This window comes from Trichosurus vulpecula, chromosome 5 (genome assembly GCF_011100635.1).
Source record: "Trichosurus vulpecula isolate mTriVul1 chromosome 5, mTriVul1.pri, whole genome shotgun sequence".
NCBI classification, from domain to species: Eukaryota; Metazoa; Chordata; class Mammalia; order Diprotodontia; family Phalangeridae; genus Trichosurus; species Trichosurus vulpecula.
The window spans coordinates 184,080,739-184,102,922 of NC_050577.1; the positions used below are offsets into that span (position 1 = coordinate 184,080,739).

The 22,184-nt window shown below is 36.3% G+C and overlaps 1 protein-coding gene across 1 annotated transcript in view; it reads right to left on the minus strand.

Annotated features, from left to right (window-relative positions):
* The window catches only part of PDE3A (phosphodiesterase 3A), a 375,799-nt gene that overhangs the window by 78,868 nt on the left and 274,747 nt on the right, over positions 1-22,184 (minus strand). Inside the window, exons 4-5 of the mRNA XM_036759517.1 lie at positions 20,839-20,993; positions 10,069-10,184 (exon numbers count right to left, since the gene is read on the minus strand). Of these exons, the coding sequence (XP_036615412.1) occupies positions 10,069-10,184; positions 20,839-20,993 (271 nt within the window). The remainder of the gene's footprint in view (positions 1-10,068; positions 10,185-20,838; positions 20,994-22,184) is intronic.

The following is a 22,184-nucleotide window of genomic DNA, read 5'->3' on the forward strand; positions in this document are numbered from 1 at the left end:
ATCAAGTGTTTGTTGGCAAAAAGTGGTTTTTGAATGCCTTTGCACTTATTGATTGACTACTTTTTACTGGTTGAGCTTATGTAGGCAATTGAGGTTATCAATGTCAACATCTATTCTTTTTCCAATTTTCTTTTTGACATAGACAGTTATTTAAATAGATCAGGCTGAAACTGTGGCAATGGTTTACATTATGTTCTCACTTTTAGACTTCGTAATAATTTGATGTAGACTTTTGCCTCTTTTTTCACTAGTCAATGATGCTATTAGCTATTTCTGAAGTGACTTTTGGCTAGGGACTTTTTGCAAGAAGGCCTCCATTCCCCAACCTTCCTGCCAATTTGTTCTTTCCCCCTTCCAGATATACACTGGTTCCAACTCCCCATCATCAACTGGCACCGTGAAAAGATACCCAGAGCACTCTCTTCACTATAAACCTTGGGTCCATTTCCTCCCCACCTCCCCCCATGGTCATGAGTTAAGTCGCTCGAAGTGCACTACTATCCACTAATGGAGCACATCACTGCTGGAACTATTTAAATGTGTAGGGAGTCACAAACTACAACCAGGCCTCTGCCATCTCTGTTGCCACAACAACCTTTATCACACCAAATCTTATGATTTGCCTTGCTGCTATACACACCATATCCAGCTGACCTGATGAAACATCCTAAAGACATCTGAGTCTTGCCAAGTTTGTCACAGCAGCCTAAGTATAACCTAGCCTTTCCATCTGCTTTCTAGTAGGAGCTTCCTACATATTAGAATGTGAGGTAAATGCTTAATAAAAGTTTTGTTTTCCATTCATTCATAACACATAAGAAACTAGTTGTTCTTGTCTTTTAAAGATATAATTAACTATATTTTTGTGATATTCTATATGCATCATATTCAGAAACTTCCACTTTGCTCTTGAAAGAAAGTAATGATATAGACATATGAGACATCTCATTTCTCAAACCTATGCCACATTTTCCAAGATACATTTTGCCATCCTGCTCTCTGACTATTCAGTTCCAGGCCTGATCCAGGTCAGTCCCTCAGAGGTTTTGGTTACATATCAGGAAAAATGAAGTATTCATATATCATTCAACAGTAAACAAAAGATTTACTGAGCAATTATTGTAGGAGAATGATATTCAATAAGGTTAGACCTAGAGGCCACCTCAAGTTGATTCATCTCAGCAAAGCTCCCTTGCCTAAGCTGTCCATAGTTTTCTAATAGCCGAGCATCAAAGAATACCTAGAATTCTTTGTGGCTACTTTGAATTCAGCTGACCAGAAAGTTAGGTCAATTGCCTGAACCTTTAGTCCCCTGAAGTAATTGATTCTTGGAAATGGTCTTAATACCTTTTAAGTAAAAACTAGTCTTAGTTGCGTGGGGCAAAGATTAGAATATTGCTCCTGCCACAAAAGGAAAACAATTGCAGTGAAATAACAAAAAACCATGAAATTTCAAAGAAAAAGAAATATTAAATATCAAAAAATTCAAAAATCTACAGACCCAAATTTAAGAAGCCCAGCATTAGAAAACGTTCTTTCAAACTTACATCCTAAAATGACCTTTAAGAATTTGAAGCTTACATATAGATCTCCTTAAAAATAAAAAGAAAAAACCATAGAAAAGAATTCCTTATGAATATTTATCTAAATTTTTTTTATTATATGGTAAAACATGAAGCTAAAGAAAATATGTGATACAAATAAAAACTAAAAGTGATGTGGTTTGATTCTCATTTTTCAGTAGAACTACTGGGGCCCAAATGGTGTGCCCAATGCAGTATATTGTGTGATTAGCTAACAGATGGATTAAAACACAATTGTGCTCAAAGATATGCCAATTTGTTCACATATTTCACTTTTATCAAAATTTTTCTGGTCCACTGGAAAGAAAAATGGACTTTGGCTTGCTTTGTTTCCTTTGGTCTTAAAAGACTAAAAAAGAATACATGCCCCTTCCAGCTCCTTCTGCGTGAATTGAGTGAAGCCTGAGATTCTAAAGGATTATGTTCTCTTATCTTACTTATTAAACAATTAGGAATGATAGCAACCTCCTTGAATCATTCTGTAGCCATCCACATCACTGAATCAGAGAATGAGAAGGGACTTCAAGAGATCATCCAGTCCAATCTTCTTCTAGTGCATAGTAATAGTAAAATATTATTTCCATTTCAATGAGGCAACTGAGACTCAGACTGCCCCAAATCATAAAACAAATAAATGGAAGAGACTATAGTCCAAGTCTACTGGTTCCTGGTACAGTACCTGTTTATTTTTGTTTTATGCTATTATACATTTATATTGCTCTTCAGGATTCACATATAGCATAAGATAATTTATATTTTAATTTTATTTGATTTCAACTTAAGGGTTTTTTTAAAAGGACAATTTTCAGTCTGCCTTCTCTTTAGGCACTCTGTAACAGTCTAGAATCTCAGTCAGGGAGTACAAACTCTAGGTCATATTTATCCAGACAGAGACTCCAGATTGCCAGGGAAACATTTATCTTACTATTACAGTTTGAAAAAATTTGGTCCAGAGATTACTAAGCAAAGGGTAACTAGGACAATGTCACCTCAAATGCTGCTGCTCCCTTTCAATTCTTTAAGCATCTCAGATATGCATAGCTTCAACTAATTCTCTACATACTTGGTTGTTAATTTGTTGTTGTAGAAAGTAATTTCCTGCCACCTTTGACAAAACTGAAGTTCACAGCCTGAAAGAATGTTCTCTAGTGCTATTCTGATATGGCGTATTTTCTCAAGTCAATTAGTAATTGCAGTCATCTTATCACTGCTAATTTTTAGTAGTTGCCAGCTCATGTCCTTAGAGAAATGTTACTAGTTCTTCTAACATTTTTAAAAAGTCTATTACAGTACTTGGAGCTGGTGTATTAACTAAACTTAAACAAATAAGCAGACTTCAAGTCTCCAGCAAGTTGCCTCCTAGGACTAAAATTAAAACAAATATTGTGCCAGATGGAATAGCTTTGCTCCTCTGTCTGTTGGTTGTGCTATTTGTCTGAATATTTCAAACATTTTAACAAACTTTGATCCTGACAACACCATGAAAAGAAACAGTATTTTGATTTTGTAGAAAATCAGACAAAGATACAGATGAATGAATTCACTTGTCCAAAGTAAATACACACACACACACACACACACACGCACTATATAAAGGTGTTTTGCTATTTTTATTATGAAAAGTGCTCTGACTTTGTTTCACTATTTCATTATAAGTATTTAAATTAGAAAGCATGAGGAATTCTATATTTATACCTATTAGTTCTAAAATGAATATGTATTATATATACTGTTCTTCAAGGATAGGAAGGATTCTTTCAAGTGTTGATAACTAAGAGAGCAATGTGGCCCAGTGGAATCACTGGGTGGTTCCCAGTGAGAGCACCAGACATGGGAGTCAAATCCAGATATTTAATGGCTTTTAGACTCTGAGCAAGTCACTTAACATCGGTCTACTTCTGTTTTCTCACATGTAAAATGAGAATGATAATAGCACCTACCTCTCAGAGCTGTTGTGAGGATAAAATGAGACAATATTTGTAAAGCACATTGTAAACCTGAAAAAAACTATATCATTTCTCATTATGATAATGACAGATGAGGACTAAAAGTATAGAATGAGCTAACAAATCTAGAACATCAGTCACAATAAACTGGATTAAAAAGGAAAACTGTAACCCCCCCCCCCAAATCTTGACAAATAAGATATATTCCTATCTTTGTGAGATGGCTTAAGTATGGACAGACATATTGGGGTAGTTAGTAGAAATCTCAAAGCCAGGAAGACTTCTCTTTAAGCTCTTCCTCTGATAAATATTGAAAATATGACCACAGATAAGTCATTTAACTTCCAAGTGTTCTAGATGATAGTCAGATTATGAATTGCTGAGAAAGTGCCAATCTACATTAGTAGAAAAAGTTTCTTACTAGGATCCCCCCACCCCATATCAGTGAAATCATAGGTCTAGTTGCCCATTCATATCCCTAAAAGTATGTTCTGCTTGAATTTGGAAGGGTAGGCTATGTGACCTCCTAAGTTCCCTTTTAGTCTTAAGATCCAAATGTATGCTACATATAAATGTAGAGATACAGATTTACATTGGCAATGTGGCATTCTGGATAGAGTGCTGGCCTCAAAGCTAGGAAGATCAGGGTTCAAGTCCTGCTTTGGACAAATACTGACAGTGTAACTCTGGGACAAACACTTAACTTTTCAATATCCAAGCAGCTCTCAAAGACTCAAATTTCTAGGGAAGGTTCCAACCTGCTTTGTAAGGGGGAGTTTCTTCATAAGATCACAAGCTCAGTCTCTATCTTTATTCAATATTTATGCCAATTTAAAATAAGCTTTGGGGAAAAAGTACAGCCAACAAAATATAATCTTTGTATGATTCAAAACATCCTGCAGGAAAATATATAAAATGAAAATATTTTAAAGAATGCAAGTAGAGGAAGAGTAAATTCCAACTCCATTGAGTAATGCAGCCCTAATTCCTTATTTATGAGAGCATGAGAAAATGTGTGTCATGACACAAGTAACTTTAAGCAATCAAAAAAAGATAAACAATTCTGGAGGGAAATTATTTAAGTGACTCCATCTGTTTTTTTGCTGTAAAAACTTTCTCAGTCCAAGTTTAATTGAACAAGAAAGAAACCAGAAGTTCTGATAAATAAAAGTTTCTGTTATATTTTCACAGGAAAATGGCTTGGTTAGCCCTCAGGAGCTTCTAAAAAATAAAAATATATTTAAAAGAAAAAAATAAAATAAAATGACAAGTCAAAATATTTTTTCTTAAGGTTTATAAAAATTGTCTCGCAATTCAGCATTTTAATAAGGAAAAATAAGTTTAACTTTCAGGAGTGGAGATAGCTGTAAGCTCTGCCAATAGGTGGAACCAATTTATAAGAGTTCAGGAAATGACTACTGCATATGAGATAAATATGAATTAGACAAGTTTAAGAAGTTCTATGACTTAATGGTAGACCAATGTATGCAGTGATTTGCATGCAAGAGCAAAATTGAAATGAAAATATATGTTCAAAAGAATATTTTCTATGCTTTAATCAAAAGGTTCTTGTAGTTCCTGGTTCATTCTGCTTACATTTGTGGCTAGCTAACAAGTGGCTGTATTGCAATTCCTTGAAGGGTGAGGTAGTCAAAACACTTAATACAGATTGGTTGAGCCAGCAGCCAAATCATTTAATTGCTTTGTAGAAATTATAGATTCAGCATCTCCCCTTCTTTTTATTCTTGACTTTAGGCCCATTTTCTATCTCTTGTTAGTTTTTCCTTATTTTAGTCTTTAGCCTATCTCTTTTTCAGCTCCACTCGCTTCTATACTCATTCCAATACCATACATAGCTTTCTTCCCTTTTACTCTGTTTTTATTTAGATATATCCAGATCCCCGCAAACTTGGGACTATGAAAGTTAAACCAAGAATACAGGTAAGTTTTTGGTTGGCCTTTCTTCAAAACTTCAGCTCATAAGCTCCTACTGCTTGTTTTTCTCCTTTTTATTACACCAAGCCAGGAAAAACAAACATTAATTCAAAGAACAGAGATTTAATTAAATGAAATATCTACATAAAACAATGGGGAAAAAATCTTTCATAAAGTTGTTCTCTCCCAAAGGTTTTCATACAATTTGTAGGAGAAGGAACATTTTAACTGAGATAACTCATTAGTCTAGGGTTGTGTTCCATTTGAAACATGTTGCTATGCATTCAGACTGGCATGTTTCCTTGCTAATTCTCTATAAAGTAATTTTTTTGGGGGGTAGGGAGGAAGTAAATGACATTGTATTACTTGAGGAAAGGTTAAGGATTGTGTGGCTATAAACAGGTAAACAAAATAATATTAGGGCCATAGCATAGTAATAAAGTCCTAACTTGTTCCAACTTATAAATTTATTTCATCCTAGAAATTCTGTTCATTTTTAAAAAGAAAAAGTTGGACCACAGTTTTTCCCAGGAAGAATTCCAGAGGGGAGAGGGGTGAGTTAAGAGAAGAGGGCTAAGGACAAAATGTCCTCTTCATGAGACTTTAGAGATAGATGAAAAAGTCTGACTGGTATTGGTTTCCCTGAAACTGGAACTTGGAAGGAGATTCTAGAGTTTGTGAATATGCAGAAAGATGAACTGTTGTATTTTTTTTTAATTTTTAAGTCACAGAATCATAGACTTTTAGAATTGGAAGGAACCTCGGAAACTATTTGCTTAAAACTATAGCAAAAAGTAATTCTCTCTATAATATCAAGGACAGATTGAAACTGCTAGGTAAAATGCTAAATTTAAAGATCTAGTAAGATGCCTAAAACAATAATGCATCTTGTGGGATAAGGTTCTTATAGCATTTTGAAGATGGCAATGCAAAAGAAAGCAGACAATAAAATAAAAAGTTTATTAGTAGTCTATATAATTATTAGAGTTACTGAGTGAGGGTTCTCCAGCTAAATTATTTAGTATTCTAGTTTTATTACCTCCTGTTATAGTCCAAATGATAACAAAAATAAAATTTAAAAACTTAAGGATTAAGAATTCCAAACTATTAAAAACTATATTGAAAGAATGTTCCAAATCAGTAATGAAAGAAATAAACATCAAAACCACCCTTAAGCTTTACCTTATACCCCCAAAATTAGCAACGATGATAAAAGATGAGAATAGTACTTATTGAGGGGATAGGCACATTAATATATTGTCGGTATAGCTATGAATCAATTCAACTATTTTGGAAAATGATTTGGAATTATGTCAGAAACAATGATGAAAATGTCTGTACCTCTTTGATCCAGAGATTCCATTACAAGACTAGTCACTGATAAGAAGAAAATCCCCATATATACCAAAACATTTATAGCAAAACTTTTACAGTAGTAAAAACTAGATGTTCACTGCCTGAGGAATAGACAAACGAATAGTGTTACGTAACTGTAATGGAATATTCCTGTCAAAATATGATGAATAGTGAAGCATGGAAAGACTATGTAAACTGATGAAATGATGCAGAGAGGTAGAGCCAAGAAAAAAATATACACAATAACTATAACAATAGAAATTGAAGAAAAACAACCACCGTAAAACAATCAGAAGTGAATGTTCCAAAATTTCAGAGAATAAGCATTGACCCTGAAGAAGAGAAATGAGAACACAATCCTCCCTCAATTCTTCTGCAGAGATGGAGTGGCTATGCATATGGAATATTGCACATAGTTTTCAGATTTTTGTGATATACTGATTAGTTTTGCTGACATTTTTCTTTTACTTTTTTGTTACATATTATATGGGATGGCTCTCTGGAGGACAAGGTGGGGAAGGATACTGAAAGAAAAATTGGCTACGCAGAAAAAAAAAACAATAAAGATACATTTAAAAAGTTTAGTGATTATTACTATTTCCCAGTAGGGAGATTCTTCTGGGTGCCAATCTATGTCTTAATAGTCAAGCTTATGCTATGCCAATACATATTCTTTTACCTGATCTCTTAAATTAGACTATTATGCTCTCGTTATGACACCTTGGCTTAGGACGGAAATATACAAAATAAAGAAGGTGGAATATTTGTCATTCTTTGACAGAGCTTGGAAAAGGCATTTTTTTCACAAGGAAAAATTTTTTATGTGTGTTATTTAACCACTAGGAATTGAATGCCTTTGAAATTTGTTTCATAGGATTATAAAATCTAAAGTTATAAAGGACCTTAGACATCACCAAATCCAATTCCTTCATTTTAAAGACAAGGTGTTTAAGGCTCAGAAAAGAAAAGTCACTTGTTCAGGATTACATAAATATCAAGGAGCAGAGCAGAGATTCAAACCCAGATCCTCTGATTACAAATCTACTATTCTTTATACTATAATACAGTCACCTCTCACTTGAAAAGGTTGTTTTTGGTTTTGTTTTTACCCTTTTTTGTTGGTTAGCTTTTTTAGCCCTTTTTTCTTGAGAAGAACAGGACTTATTCTTCAGAGGAATAAGCAGATAGCCTCAGAGGAAAGGACACTGGCTGTCATCAGCAGGTGAGTTCTGTTGTATTATCCCTCTAAATTAGAAAGTATATGCCTACAATAAAGCTGTGTCCCATCCTAGGAGTAATGTCCCTAAAAGGTAATATGTAGGATGAGGCTAAGGAGTGGAATTAGGAATACATACTTAAATGCATAGTTTAATACGAAGTGGTTGGCTACCAAAAAGGGAGAGCATAAGGTGGGAAGGATGGGAAGTGGGGGAAGAGAGGAACTGATGCATTCATGTTCAGAGTACCTGGAACAAAATAGAAGCTTAATAAATGGTCAATTCAATAAAAATTATTAATCAATAAACATTTATTAAGACCTACTGTGCTAAGTGCTGGGGGTACAAAAAGAGGCAAAAGATAGTACCTGCCCTTAAGGAGCTTACTGTCTAAAGGGATTGAGGACCCAACCTGACTTTTGTGTTACAGGCAGAAATTTTCTAGCCGCCAAGTAAAACTTCAGAAATGCTATTTGTTGACTGCAAATTAAAAATTTTGATAGTTTAATTTTCAATTATCACATTTTTTTCCCATTCCACCAAAGAAAAAATAAGTCCTTTTTTTGTAGTGTTAATTGCAAATGAATAGATCTCCAGTGATTATGATGTGCAAGGTTACTTGGAAAGTATTTTCTCAAAAAGAGGCAAAAAAGCCAATTAGTGTGGCCTATTTCTCTTACTCTGATTCTAGTTTGATGCATATTGGACTTCTCCCATGGAGCCCTAAGCCTTATAAGTATAACTTCATATGAGAGAAGTAATTAATAATCAAGTGCTATGTGCTACAAGTTTCGCTGAAACGCACACTGTATGCAAATATGGTGTTTTATGAACCTTGACATACTAACTGCCAGACTTGGGGAAGAATTATAATGTTTATTAATAATACATTATAAGTATTTGCTCTCCCCTTAAAAGTATTTTCTTGAAATGAACAAAGAAAAGATCCCAGAGGTGAGAAATAATTCCCAGGTTCTATTTTCCATGAACATGTTGTCCATCTAAAGGTCCTGAGATTAAGGAAACTCCCTTACACCCATCCTGCTACGGGCTCCATCAAGAGATGGAAGGGATATCAGAGAAGATCCAGTCCCACCCCCTCATTTATGTAGTTGAACAAACTGAGGACCAAAGGGATCAAATTACTTCAGAGGCAGAATCTGAAACAGGGTTTTCTGGTGTACTACTATTGCCAAAATCGCAGAGACATTATTGAAATGAACAAGAACAGGTTTCTTGCTTTCTCTGTCATGTAAGCAAGTTATAAGAAGAAAGGAAAATATTTCTCCCTTAAAGATACATTATGTTTAGAAGTGGTTTGGATATGTAGGTATTACCCTGAATATATATGTATATTACTAGCTGTTAGTATCATTCATCTAAAGCAGACCTGTACAACTTGGAAGGAGGTAGGGGCCAAAATTAAAATAGGCTAAACAGATAGGGTTTTAGCACCTCACTTTCAAAGTAAAAGTAACCAGAGACAGACTGACGATGGTTGGTTGCCATGGGTCATGTGACAAATAGGAGAGAATACACAGAGGCAATCCACTGGGGGGGGCACAAGTGGCCCAAAGGCCATATGTTGTACAGGCCTGATCTAAAGAGTATTTTTCAAAAAAATACAAACTGACCTCAGTAGATCATCTATACATCATGTACTTTGTATTAGAAGATTGTGCTATTCATTCAAGGTAATCTTTAGCTTGAACATTGACTGTCATTTGCCTTATGGCTATTAGAACATGAGATCTTGTAAAGCTCGTTCCAAATATACAAAACACAGCATCGCTAAGTGAGGAATTTTAAATGACTAGTGATAATATATGGGGATGGTATGGTATGGATTTTTTTATCCTAACAGCCAAACCAGAACTAGAATACTATGTCAGGATGTTTTGACCAACTGAAAATGTGCCAGTACTTTGTGGTACAATGATCTTTTCTCATAATTTGCTACAAATGACTTTTAAATGATAGATGTATGAAAACTTATTCAACTGAGACCATACTGATCAATGATTTGCTTACCTGGTCGACTTTGCTTTTTAGAATTCACATGGTTAGCTGCAGAGACAGCATAGGAAGTAGAGAAGGACCTGCTTTTGGTCATGGTCATCATATTCCAAGAATCAGGACTAAGAGCACTGTTTTTTTTAAAGGGATATAAAAAGAGACATGATTAAATAGTTTTTGATGCAAACTTCCTTTTAGAATTAGACTATGATTTACCCAGTGGATTGGCTTATAAGTCAGTCTGTATACAAGCTGCTGATAGAAACATTTTGTACCAACATCTTCATATACAAATGTTTGCAAGTTCAACTTGTCATAGTGCAGTAATAAAACACACACACACACACACACACACACACACACACACACACACAGATTGTGAATTGATTAAGCAGGAAAGTTATTTTGTGGATAGACATTTTCTCTGAAGATTAGAAAATTTTAAAATCTCTCTTTCCATCATCTCAATAATTATGTCCTTCAAAGAAGACCTGAAAGAAACACATTTTAAAAGAAGGATAACACTGTCTTGTCACAGAACAATTTGTCACTGACCAACTCATATAGGTTGTCAATTCCCAAATACCTTTTTGTCATCCTTGTTAACTTTGGGACTTTTTAAAAAAACATTTTAAAATATTCAATGCTTTATTTAAATATTAGGCTCATTAGCTTATTCAAAATTATACATATAATGATTCAATAATTTATGAATTGCATAAGATAACCTCTTGGCTCTTTTTAATTTGGGGGGACATTATTCAATTTTAAGCTACGTAGCTCTTTCATTTTCTTCCTGGAAAACATAACATTATTTCTAATAATAGAGGTACAGTTTCAATAAAATTAAAAAGAATCAACAGCACAAAGCAGAAACATACATAACACTTATTGAAAGAGTACCATCAACAGTCATAGAATGAGATAATAGTATAAATGTTGAGCTGGAAGATATTTTAGAGAGCAACTAGTCCAATTCTCTCATCTTACAAGTGAGAAAACTGAGGTTGTGACTTCCCAAAGGTCATACAGGGAGCAAATGGTAGAGCCAGAATTTGAACCCAGGTCCTCTGACACCAAATTCAGCATCCTTTCCACTGTGTCATACTATTAGAGAAATATCTAGAGTTGGTGCTATTTAATTTGTCTTCTATAAGTTTAGTATTATTAGGCTTTTGGCTTACGCTTGGAGTTTGGGGACCAAAGAATCAGAGTCTCTTTTGAAATGGAGATAACGATTCCAAACATGCCTGTATGACATTCTCTTTTGTCATTTCATTTTTTCTATCACTTAGCTCAAAATTCATTGCAAAGAAAGTTCATCCAATTTATATTTGAGCAGAAGATCTTGTTCTCTTCATGTATCTAGGTATGCCTAGATGTTAGTTAGATGTAACCTTAGATGTTAGTTTTGACCACAGCTTTCGCCACAGAGAGGACAACAGTTTTGTTAACAGAATTCTTTTACACTTCAGAAACACAAATGATAAAAGTTAATTCTAAAAGACAATATGACTTCTCCCTCTTCAAACTTACATAGGTCAATGTGTTTATAATATGGGTTTATTTTAAAAATTTTAACTTTCAAGTAAGAGCAACAAAAAAGCACCTTTATCAAATATCTTATCAGAAATGATAGGATAGCAGATAAAGTGATGGACTTGAAATCAAATCCCAACCCTGACACTTGGTGTGTGACTAATGGCAAACCACTTAACCTTTCTGAACCATAGCAGCCTCATCTGTAAAATAGAGATGATAATGAATACATAGTTAATAGGGTTGTTGTGAAGATCAGACATGATAATCTATATAAAGTGCTTTGCAAACCTCAAAGTACTGCATAGACATCAGCTATTGATTGCAATTATTTTTTATTGTTATTTTGGCTGCTCTTATAATATTTGGTAGACTAATGCTTTTAGGAAACATTGAAGCTTAGACATTTAGTGTAGTCTCTCAATTCCCCAAGGACTATTTTTCTATGTTATAAATTATCTATGCCCTTACATTCTCCTTCTTTTGACAAACTCATCTCTCAGGAGAATAGAATACATGTTCCCAACTGAATTTAAGGCCCTTGAGGGCAGAGACTATCTCTTACTTATCTCTTTATCTCCAGGGCATAACACAGTGCCTAGTACATAATAGTCAATTAATAAGTATTTGATCAAAGCCTCAAAAGGGGGTAGATATGAGAAAAGAAAGGTGAAGAAAGAAATCAAATTTAGTAGGGGAGGAGATTAAAGAGACCGAATAAAAATCAGATCTAGAGGCTATTTTCCCTAATAACAAAAACATTTCAAAGGTAACTATAAATTATTTGAATTGATGGTAACAATATTACCATGTACAGTTTATCTGAAAAGCACTTAATTTTTTTCTCCAAAGAATGCTTAGTCTTTGCTTCCTTACTATAATAGAGATTTATCAAAGGGACAGAAGGGGGCAGTGTAGCATACGGAAAAGACCCTGAATTCTGAGTCATTAGACTTGAGTGCACTAAGCAAATCACTGTTGGGCTGCTTATTCTGGGACGTGGGACAAGTCACTAGAAACTTCTTAAGTTCCCTCATCTTGAAAATGAAAGGATTTGCACTAGATTTTCTATGGTGTCTTTTCCAACTCTAAATCTACAATCCTCTATAATATAGAGGTAAGAACTGGACCTGTAATTTTATTGGTTAAAAGATTTCTCAGTTGAAGAAATCCTCTCTATTGACGCAAGTCAGCCCCCTTTCTGCTACTTATAGTCTTAGAGTTTCCTAAGCATTTAGAGGTTAGGTCAGTTGCCCAGGCTCATAGATTCGATAACTGTCAGAAACAGAATTTGCTATCCATTATACCATGCTGGCCCTTCCACATGATGGCAAAATGACATAGCCAAATGAACAAGTAATATGTTACATATCTGAATAAGTACCACCTACAATGTTCCCACCATTAAAAAAAAAACCCTGTCAGATTTTTCTGGCTCTTCTATGAACATTTAATATTTTTAGAAGAAAAGTAGAAGTAGTGAATCACATTCCATTTCTTATCTCTTTTAGAACATTTGCATATGAATATTTCTAAATAGGGTCCTTGCAATAAAGTTATGTAGTACCTTGAAATCCTCTTTCTTTCCCACACTGACACCTTAAATCTAAACTTGCTTTTCTTTTTATGAGGTACCTGAAAACCAAGGATACTCGCTGTTGGCCATTTACAAATAATAAAGGCATGAATGTGAGCCAGAGGTTGAAGGATAGTTGCTTCGACCTTATCAATTAGCTTTTCTTCTGGCTCAAATTTGTTTTCAAGCCAAATCAAAAGGATCCAGGAAATTTCTAATCTTAAGGGGATAATGGTAGCCCCCTTAGCTGGATGTAAAGATAAATAGCCTATGACTAAAATGCAGCTAGATTATTGTTGTCAGGGAGAGAGAGGTCTTTTCGTGACTATAACCTAACAGACTGAAGTTGAAGGTGGGCGTCAGGTAAACATTTATATAGTGCTTACTATGTGCTAAATACTTTGCAATTATTATCTCGCTGTTAGCCATTTACAAATAATATAGGCATGAATGTGAGCCAGAGGTTGAAGGATAGTTGCTTCGACCTTATCAATTAGCTTTTCTTCTGGCTCAAATTTGTTTTCAAGCCAAATCAAAAGGATCCAGGAAATTTCTAATCCTAAGGAGATAATGATAGCCCCCTTAGCTAGATGTAGAGGGTGAAAAGTTCTTCAAGATGACCAGCAGAGCAATGTTTTGCAGAAGCTATTCATGGGAGGCCCATGAGGAGGGAAGGTCTAGCAGAAGTGTGAAGACATTAGAGAAGACATGAGAGTTGTATAGCCAATGATGTGCGTTACCCTATCCATATATATATATGCCCTGGCTACACATTTTCTGTATTTCCCCTCCATGACTTTCTCCTAGCCACACGTTTCTTATGTATGTAGCCTTTCAGATGTACTCCCTAGATTTCTTACTATACGCTAATTCAATAAAAAGCCTTTGTTTGACTTAATTGTATCCACTGGTTGATTCATAAAATTAAAATACATTAGTAGGGGCAAATATAAATTGTTTTCTGAAATGGTAGGCATGTTGCAAGTTTCTATATCTTTCTATGATTCCATTAAACCTCTAGTGGTTAGGCATTATTAGTAAAACACAATTGAACAATTCATATTATAAGGCCACAGTCACCAAAATTATTGTCTCTACAGATTTGCCAATGCTAGGCCAGGAGAAAGTTTCTCCTAGACATGCTATTATGAGATGCACGACTTCAAAGATGTGTGTATGTCTGTTTTATCACTGTTCTCAATGTGGGTAATATCTTGAAGAGATGATAACACCTGGAAAAGTGCTTTAGTCAATAAGCATTTATTGAGTGCCTAGTGTGTACCATGCACTGACTGTGCTAAGTGGTTTCAAAGTAAAGTAGGACTTGTGACCTCATTGGAGGAGGGAAGTCCTAGGTGAAGAACCTCCCATTACCAAGGCAGGTTGATACTTTATCTGCAACTTATAGCCTTAAAGAGTTGCCTAGACACTGAATGGTTAGGTGGCCTTTCCAAGGTTATGCAGCCAATTGGTGTCAGCAGCAGAACTTGAACCCAGATCTTCCTGGTTTTGAGGCCAGTTCCCTATTGGAAAGAACACTGCTTTCAATACAATGAACACTAAATCAATTAGAAAGGATTTTAATTTAGTTTAGTTCCAGATCTGTGGTTTTATCATAATGGAGATCTACTAATGTGCAAACTCTACTCTCCAAAGATGGACCTCCCTACAATCTGTTCTCTTCTGTCTTCTTCAGCAGGCTTCTCCCCATAATTTTCACCACTTTCCCTTTAATCTTCCACCTCTCACTATCTACTGGTTGCTTCCATACTGCCTACAAACATACCCAAGTCTCCTCCCATCCTCGATTTTGTTCTTTAAGTCATTAGATACTATCATTCCATCTAGTTATCCTTTATGGGTGGTTGGGGGGGGGGTAGGAAGAATCTTTTGTGGCTTTCTCAGACCAACTCCTTGAAAAAGCCATCTCTGCTCAGTGCCTCAATATTTTGATCCAAAACAATCAGCAAAGTAGAAGATGATTTGTATGAAATTTTGAAAATTTGCCCAGCGTCTCACATCATGAACTTCCTACCAGACATTTCAATCTAGATTTCTGAAAGGCACTTCAAAATAGAGTCCATTGTCTTTCTAGCTCCCCACTCTCTCCACTGCCTAAACCTACCCTTCTTTCAAATTTCCTTGTCGTAGTTGAAGTCACCATCCTTTTCTTCACCAAGGTTCACAACTTCAGGGCAGTCCTCTACTCCTCAGCTCTGCTCACCCCACATAGTCAATTGGTTGCCAAATCATGTTTATTTCTATCTCCACATCTCTTCCAAGTCCCCTTGTTTCCCACAGCCACCACCCTAGATCAGGCCCTTATTACCACTTGTCTGAACTACTCCAAAAATCTCCATTTTGGGAGTGAAAGGAGGCAATCAGGGTTAAGTGATTTGTCCAGCATCACACAGTAAACTAGTAAGTGTTTGAGGCTGAATTTGAACTCAGGTGCTCCTGATTCCAGGGCTGGTGTCCTATACATTGTACCACATAGCTGACTTAGTCTCTCCCCTCTCTAATTCATCCTCCACACATTCACCAAAATGATTTTTCTTAAGTGTATGTCTGACCATGTCACTCAACTACCCAATAAACTCCTGTGACTCCCTATTACCTCTAGGATCAAATATAAATGCTTCTTTCTGGAAATTAAAGTTCTTCACAACCTGATCCTGTCTTTCTTTTCAAGGCTTATTACCCTATTGGCCTACTTGAATGCTCTGCCCCTTAGAATTCAAAGCTGAGGAGAGGATTCTGGGAAGATGGAAGAGTAGGTCAGAAAACTTTCAGCTTTCCAAATTTCCTCCACAAAAAAAGACAGAAAACCACCTCAGAGCAGCAGAAATAAAAATGGGGTAAAGCAGTTATCCTCCTATGACAATTTGAGAGGACTCCAGGGGCAAAGGTCGGCCCTGAGTGAAGTGCAAATACCCCCAAGAGGACTCTCCAGAATCAACAAACAACAAGCCATGTGGGCAGCTTGGTTGAGAGATAGCCTCAGCCTTAGAAACTTTCATTTCACAGATAGTATGGGGGTCTGACAGCTGAGTAGAAGACTGAAGGACCTTTCATTGTTGAGGGTACAGCTGTGCTGATCAGAAGCATCATGGACTGTGGCTGTGGGGAGAAGGAGCTAGCACACACCTGGTGAGTGCAGTAGCACAGAGGCAGGGACGCTGTTGGCTGTGGGCACTTGTGGGAGAGCAGAGTCCCTGGTTTCAGTTCCTGGGCAGAAAGGATAACCATAGTTTGCAGCCATCAGAGGGACCACAGAGAGCAAGATCATTTGTGGGAGAGTATGGCTGGGGGCCCTAGCTGTGGCTTAGGAACAGAGAGGCAAGCCCAAGGTTTGGTTCTGAGACAGATCTCAGAAAATAACAGTAGGAAGGACCTGAGACTTGGGGCATAATTTCCCATGCCTTGGGACTACAACTTGATTACACTAATAGCTGCTAAAAACAAAATAAAATAAAAATAAATAAAAATGAGTAAGCAAAGGAGAAAGAACCTGACCATAGATAGTAACTATGGGGATAGAGAAGATCTGAGTTTATATTTGGAAAAAAAAAAGCTGATCTGGAGAACAGATAGAGGAGAAATAACATAAGAATAGTTGGACTACCTGAAAAATATGGTTAAGAAAAAGGATCTTGATACAATATTACAAGAAATTATCAAGAAAAATTGCCCTGAAGTTCTAGAACAAGAAAGCAAAGCAGAAATAGAAAACAAAAAAAAACAACCAACTGCCATATGAAAGAGATCCCAGGAGGAAAACTTAGGGGAATATTGTAGCCAAATTTCAAAGCTCCCAGGTTAAGGAGAAAATATTGGAAGCAAAAAGAAAAAAAAACACAATTTAAATATCATGGAGCTACAATAAGGATTACACAAGACCTAGTAGCTACTATGTTGAAGGACCATAAGTCTTGGAATACTGTATTCTGTAGAGCAAAAGAGCTGGGGTTATGACCAAGGATAACTTACCCAGAAAAATTAAGTATAATCCTGAACTGGGAAAAAAAATGGACATTTAACGAACTGACTTTCAGGTTTTTGTGACAAAACCCCTAGAACATAGGCCAATGCTTCAACGTGTCTCTCTATTTCCTGTATAATCTGTATAACTTCTCAATTCCTGTGTACTATTTGCTTGGATAAATGGATTTACTCACTATGAAAAAAAAAACCCAGAACTTAAGGGAAAATTTGACAAAATATCCAGGAGAAACATAAAATAAACATCAAAGCTCAATTATAAGGGACTCAATAAGGTCAAATTGCTTCTTATATGTAAAAATATTATCATTTCTTTTATGACTGTCATTTATATTTGGGTAATTTAAAAGAAAGGCATGGGCTGAGCTAAGTATGGTGGGATGATTTCAAAAAACCAAAACTGTAGGGAGAGATAAAAAGGAGTAATTTTCTCATAAAAATGAGGCATAAAAGGAAAAATTGTTACAGAAGAGGCTAGTAGCAGGAGGATGAGTAGTACTGTAACCTTACTCTCATCAGGAATGTGTGTGTGTGTGTGTGTGTGTGTGTGTGTATATAAAAGTCCCCTAAATTCAGAAAGAAATGAGAGGGCAAAGGGACAGGGTTGGGGGGAGAGGATAAGGGAGGGATTTTTGGAGGGGTGAGTAGGTTAGGGAATAGGAGGGCAAGATAGTAGGTAGAAGCAGAGGAGTGAGGAGAGGTAGGGTAAATAGGGTGAGAAGGATAGTGAAGAAAAACAGGAAGGAGGAAAATACACAAGTAATTATAGCTTGGAATATGAATGGGCTGAATTTACCCATAAAACAAAAATGGAGAGCAGATTAAAAATTTGAATTCAACAATATGCTGTTTTCAGGAAACATTATGAAAATGAGAGATACACAGAAAGATAAAATAAAGGCCAGGAGGAGAATTTATTATGCAAAAAAAAAGCAAGGATAGTTATCATGATCTCAGAGAAAGTTAAAGTTAAAATAAATTTAATCAAAAATGAAAAATAGAGAAACTACACCATGTGTCAGCAATATTATTCAATATAGCTTTAGATCATTTAAAATACCTAGGCAGCATAAAATATCTGAGCATACATCTGCCAAAACAGATACAGGAACTGTATGAACATAAACATAAAACACTTTTTATATAAATAAACTAAGATCTAAATAAAGTAATATTCATTATTCATGGGTTGATAAAACCAATATAATTTTTAAAATGACAATTTTACATAGCTAACCTATTTATTCAATGTTATCCCAATTAAATTGCTAAAAATTATTTTACTGAGTTAGAAAAAATAATAGCATAGTTCATTTGGAAGAGCAACAGCTCAGGAACTTCGAAGAAACCAGAAAAAAGATGTAAAGGAAGGTAGACTCAGTAGTATCAAACCTTAAATTATACTATAATGGTGAGCATTGTTGAAGTGTAAAAGGGACAATTTTGATTATTTTTTTTATTTTTTTTTAATTTTGATTATTTTAAATTAAAATTTTCTGCTATAAATAAAACCTATGTAACCAAGAATAGAAGGAATGTAGAACATTGGGGAAAAACATTTCATAAACAATCTGTCAAATAGGATGTGATTGAGTTGGAATGCCACTGTGGTGTAGGAAATGAACTGGTTGATTTAGAAGAAACATGGAAAGACTTGAGCCTATGAAGGAAGATGCTATTTACCCTTAGAGGATGGGTGGAAATAAGCATAGTAGGTTCATACATATATGTGTGTGAGTGTATATGTGTAGTGTGTGAGTGTGTGTGTCTCCATGCTTAAGAAAACCAACAAGGAAGCAAAGAAAAGCTCTAGTATCTACTATATGTTTTCTTAAAAGGGAAATTTATTGTTTTATATTGAATCCCCTCCTATGGTCTGCTGTGTTCACGGTAGTTGTTTTTTCTCTTCTCATTTGTATAAGTTTAAAAATTTTTTAAAAGTTCTTAAAAAAATTTGAAGCGAATTTAAAAACTACCTCCTCTTCCTTCTCCTCCTCTTCTTCCTCCTCCTCTTCCTCCTCCTCTTCTTCTTTTAGAGCATTCAGGGTTAAGAGACTTGCCTAGGGTCACACAGCTAGTACTTGTCTAAATTTAAACTCAGATCCTCCCGACTCGATGGCTGGTGCTCTTTCCACTGCCCTGCCTAGCTGCCCCCTAGCTACTTCCTTCTACAAAAAGCCTTTCCTGACTGCCTCCCATATCTCAGCTGCTAGTACCCTCCCTCCCAAACTACTTTTTAGTCACTTTGCACATACCCTTTATATACTTACACATTTAAGTATTGTCTTTCACGTTAGCCTATAATCTTATTGAGGGAAAATTGTTTCATTTGGTCTCTGTATCTCTAAAACTTAGCAGAGTGTTGGATACACTGGAGTTGCTTGAAAAATGCTTGCTGGACTGACTGAGACAGATTAGTGGCCCATTAGTAAGGCAGTATTGGAAAGTGGCCTGGCATGTGAAGTGAAGAGCCTTGCCTGCAGTCAAACAGACACAATGGGCCCAAGGCAGGACTCAAATCCAGGTCTCTCTGCCTCCAAGGCTGGTCCTCTATCCTTTACACAGCACCGCCTTAAGGCATTTCTCTGTCTTCAAAGTAAAGGGGAAAAAAATCAAATAGAAAAGGAAAAACCAAAACAAGGTCTCACTTACTGAAGTCCAGAAGACCGGAGTTCAAATCCAACCTCGGACATTTACTAGCCACGTCACCCTGGGCCAGTCACTTAACCTCTGTCTGCTTCAGTTGCCTCAATTATAAAATGGAGATAAAAACAGCACCAATCTCCCAAGGTTGTTGTGGGATCAAAAGAGATATTTGTTAAGCCTTTAATATGGTACCTGGCACACAGTAGGCACTATACAAATGCTTAATCCTTCTCTTCCTCCCTTTCACGGTGCCTACTACTGTGGAGATAAAAGGGTTGTTTCTACCATCCCACAATGACAATGTCTAAGCAGTTGGGACTATGGGCTTTTTAGCGTCTTTGGCCATTGTCTAGTTGTAATTGAGGCTGTTTTTGTTCTAGGCCTTTGGTCTTCTCAATTTAGGGTACACTGGCTAAGGTATTAATAATAATAAGCACTAATATAGTGGTTTATGGTTTGCAAAACATTTCATATATCTCATTTGATTCTTAAAATAATCCTGGGAGGTAAGTACCCCCATTTGATAGATAAGGAAACTGAGGCTAAGAGATGTTAAGTAACATCCAGGGTGCCATGGCTAGCAGGTATCTGACACAAGAATTTGAACCCAGGTCCTCCTGACTCCAGGTTAGTCAGTTAGTCAGTCCATATGCATTTAGTAAGTGCTCACAAGGTATGAGGCACTGTATTATGCACTATATTATGCACAAAAGCAAAAAATCAACCAACCAACCATCCATGCTCTCAAGGAAATCAAATCTCTGTGTGCCAGATTGTTCTTTTGAGGCTACTAAACCTTCTACCCATCAATGGAAAGGAATCTCAATCATCTAGCTTCATTCCTCAAGATTTCTTTGGGTTGGAAAAAAAAACCCACAAAACTTTAGCTCTTAATTCTTCCCTGTCTAAGCATCCTACCAACTCACTCTTGAAAGCATCCATTCTCCTTAAATCATCATTTCTGGGAGGATTCAGAAGTTCAAAATTGTCCCAACGGATAAGACAAAGTCAAGTTTTCTAACCTGGATGAAGGTGCTTCCTGAGATTTGCTGCTGCCAGCCCGGTCTCTCCTCACTGGTGCAGGCTCCAGTGTTGGCAAGCCTGTGGCGGAGGTGGTGGTCGTCCAAGTGGATGAAACCCGTCTCAGTAATCCTGGCGGCAAACTCCTTCTCAGACGCTAAAAGAAGGATCACAATTGTTCCTGAGCATTCTTTTACATCAAAAGTGTACCTTATAATAGGGACAAGACATAGGGTTTTTATTAAAAGTACAAATGGTTGGAGGCATTGGTTGGAAACTCACGAGTCTAAAAAAATAAAGGCACTCCAATGGGAATGAAAAACAACTTTCTGGTAAAAATGCATGAGGAAACATGTAAGTGAAAACATAAGATATAAGTGAAGTTAGGGGCTCAGCAAAGTCCAAACACATATGGACTCACAGAGTAGCCTCCATAATTTCTGAGATTATATTGCAAAGCCAGATGAGTCTATGAATATTATTTAAGACTGCGTATGGGCCATACTAGCACACTTAAGCAAAAGTTTACCCAAAGGAACACAAAGTTAAAGGAATAGTTTAGGAAACTCACAATACCTAGTAAGGAGTCATAGATGGTAGGTATTCAATAAATACTTGATTTGCTCTGAATTCCTTTATTTGGACATAAAGGCCAGCAGGGTAGAGGGCATATAAAATATTCTTGGCATGACTTATTCTATGAGGTTATTGCTCTTCTGCTTCCAATGCAACTTAGTTATGGGTAGAAGAGAGGCAGCACAATGTTTTGGATATAGTGTCCAGGGTTCAAATCCTAGATCTGATATCTGTTGGCTATGTGATCATAATGAAGACACAATCACTCTGAGCCTCAGTTTCCTCATCTGCAAAACAGGACTAATAATAATACTTTAGTGCCTAGCTCACATGGTTGTAGGGAAGCTGGGAAGAAGCAATGTGTATAACACTTAATCACCTTAAAGTGCTATATATAAATGTCAACTATTACCATCATCACTACTACAGGAATTGAGGTGGGAGAGTGAAGTAAGCCAAAAGATCTCATTGGTCAACAGCCCTCCTTCCTCTGAAGCAGTAGAAGGCAGTTAGTAGTATGTTCTACCTCTTCCTGACTCCCCTTAAGCCCTTCTTTCCATTCCAAATTCCCTATGACTAAGCGACAACAGTAATGCTAAAGAAGCTGTTGATATCTATTGCATTGGTATCCTTCCCACACAGAAGGAGTTGCTACTGGGCAATAAGTCAGTCAGTTAATAAGTACATTAAGTACCTACTGTATGCCAGGCCCTGTGATGCGCACCAAGGATAAAAGAAAAGCCAAAGACTGTTCCTGCCTTTGAGGAGCTCA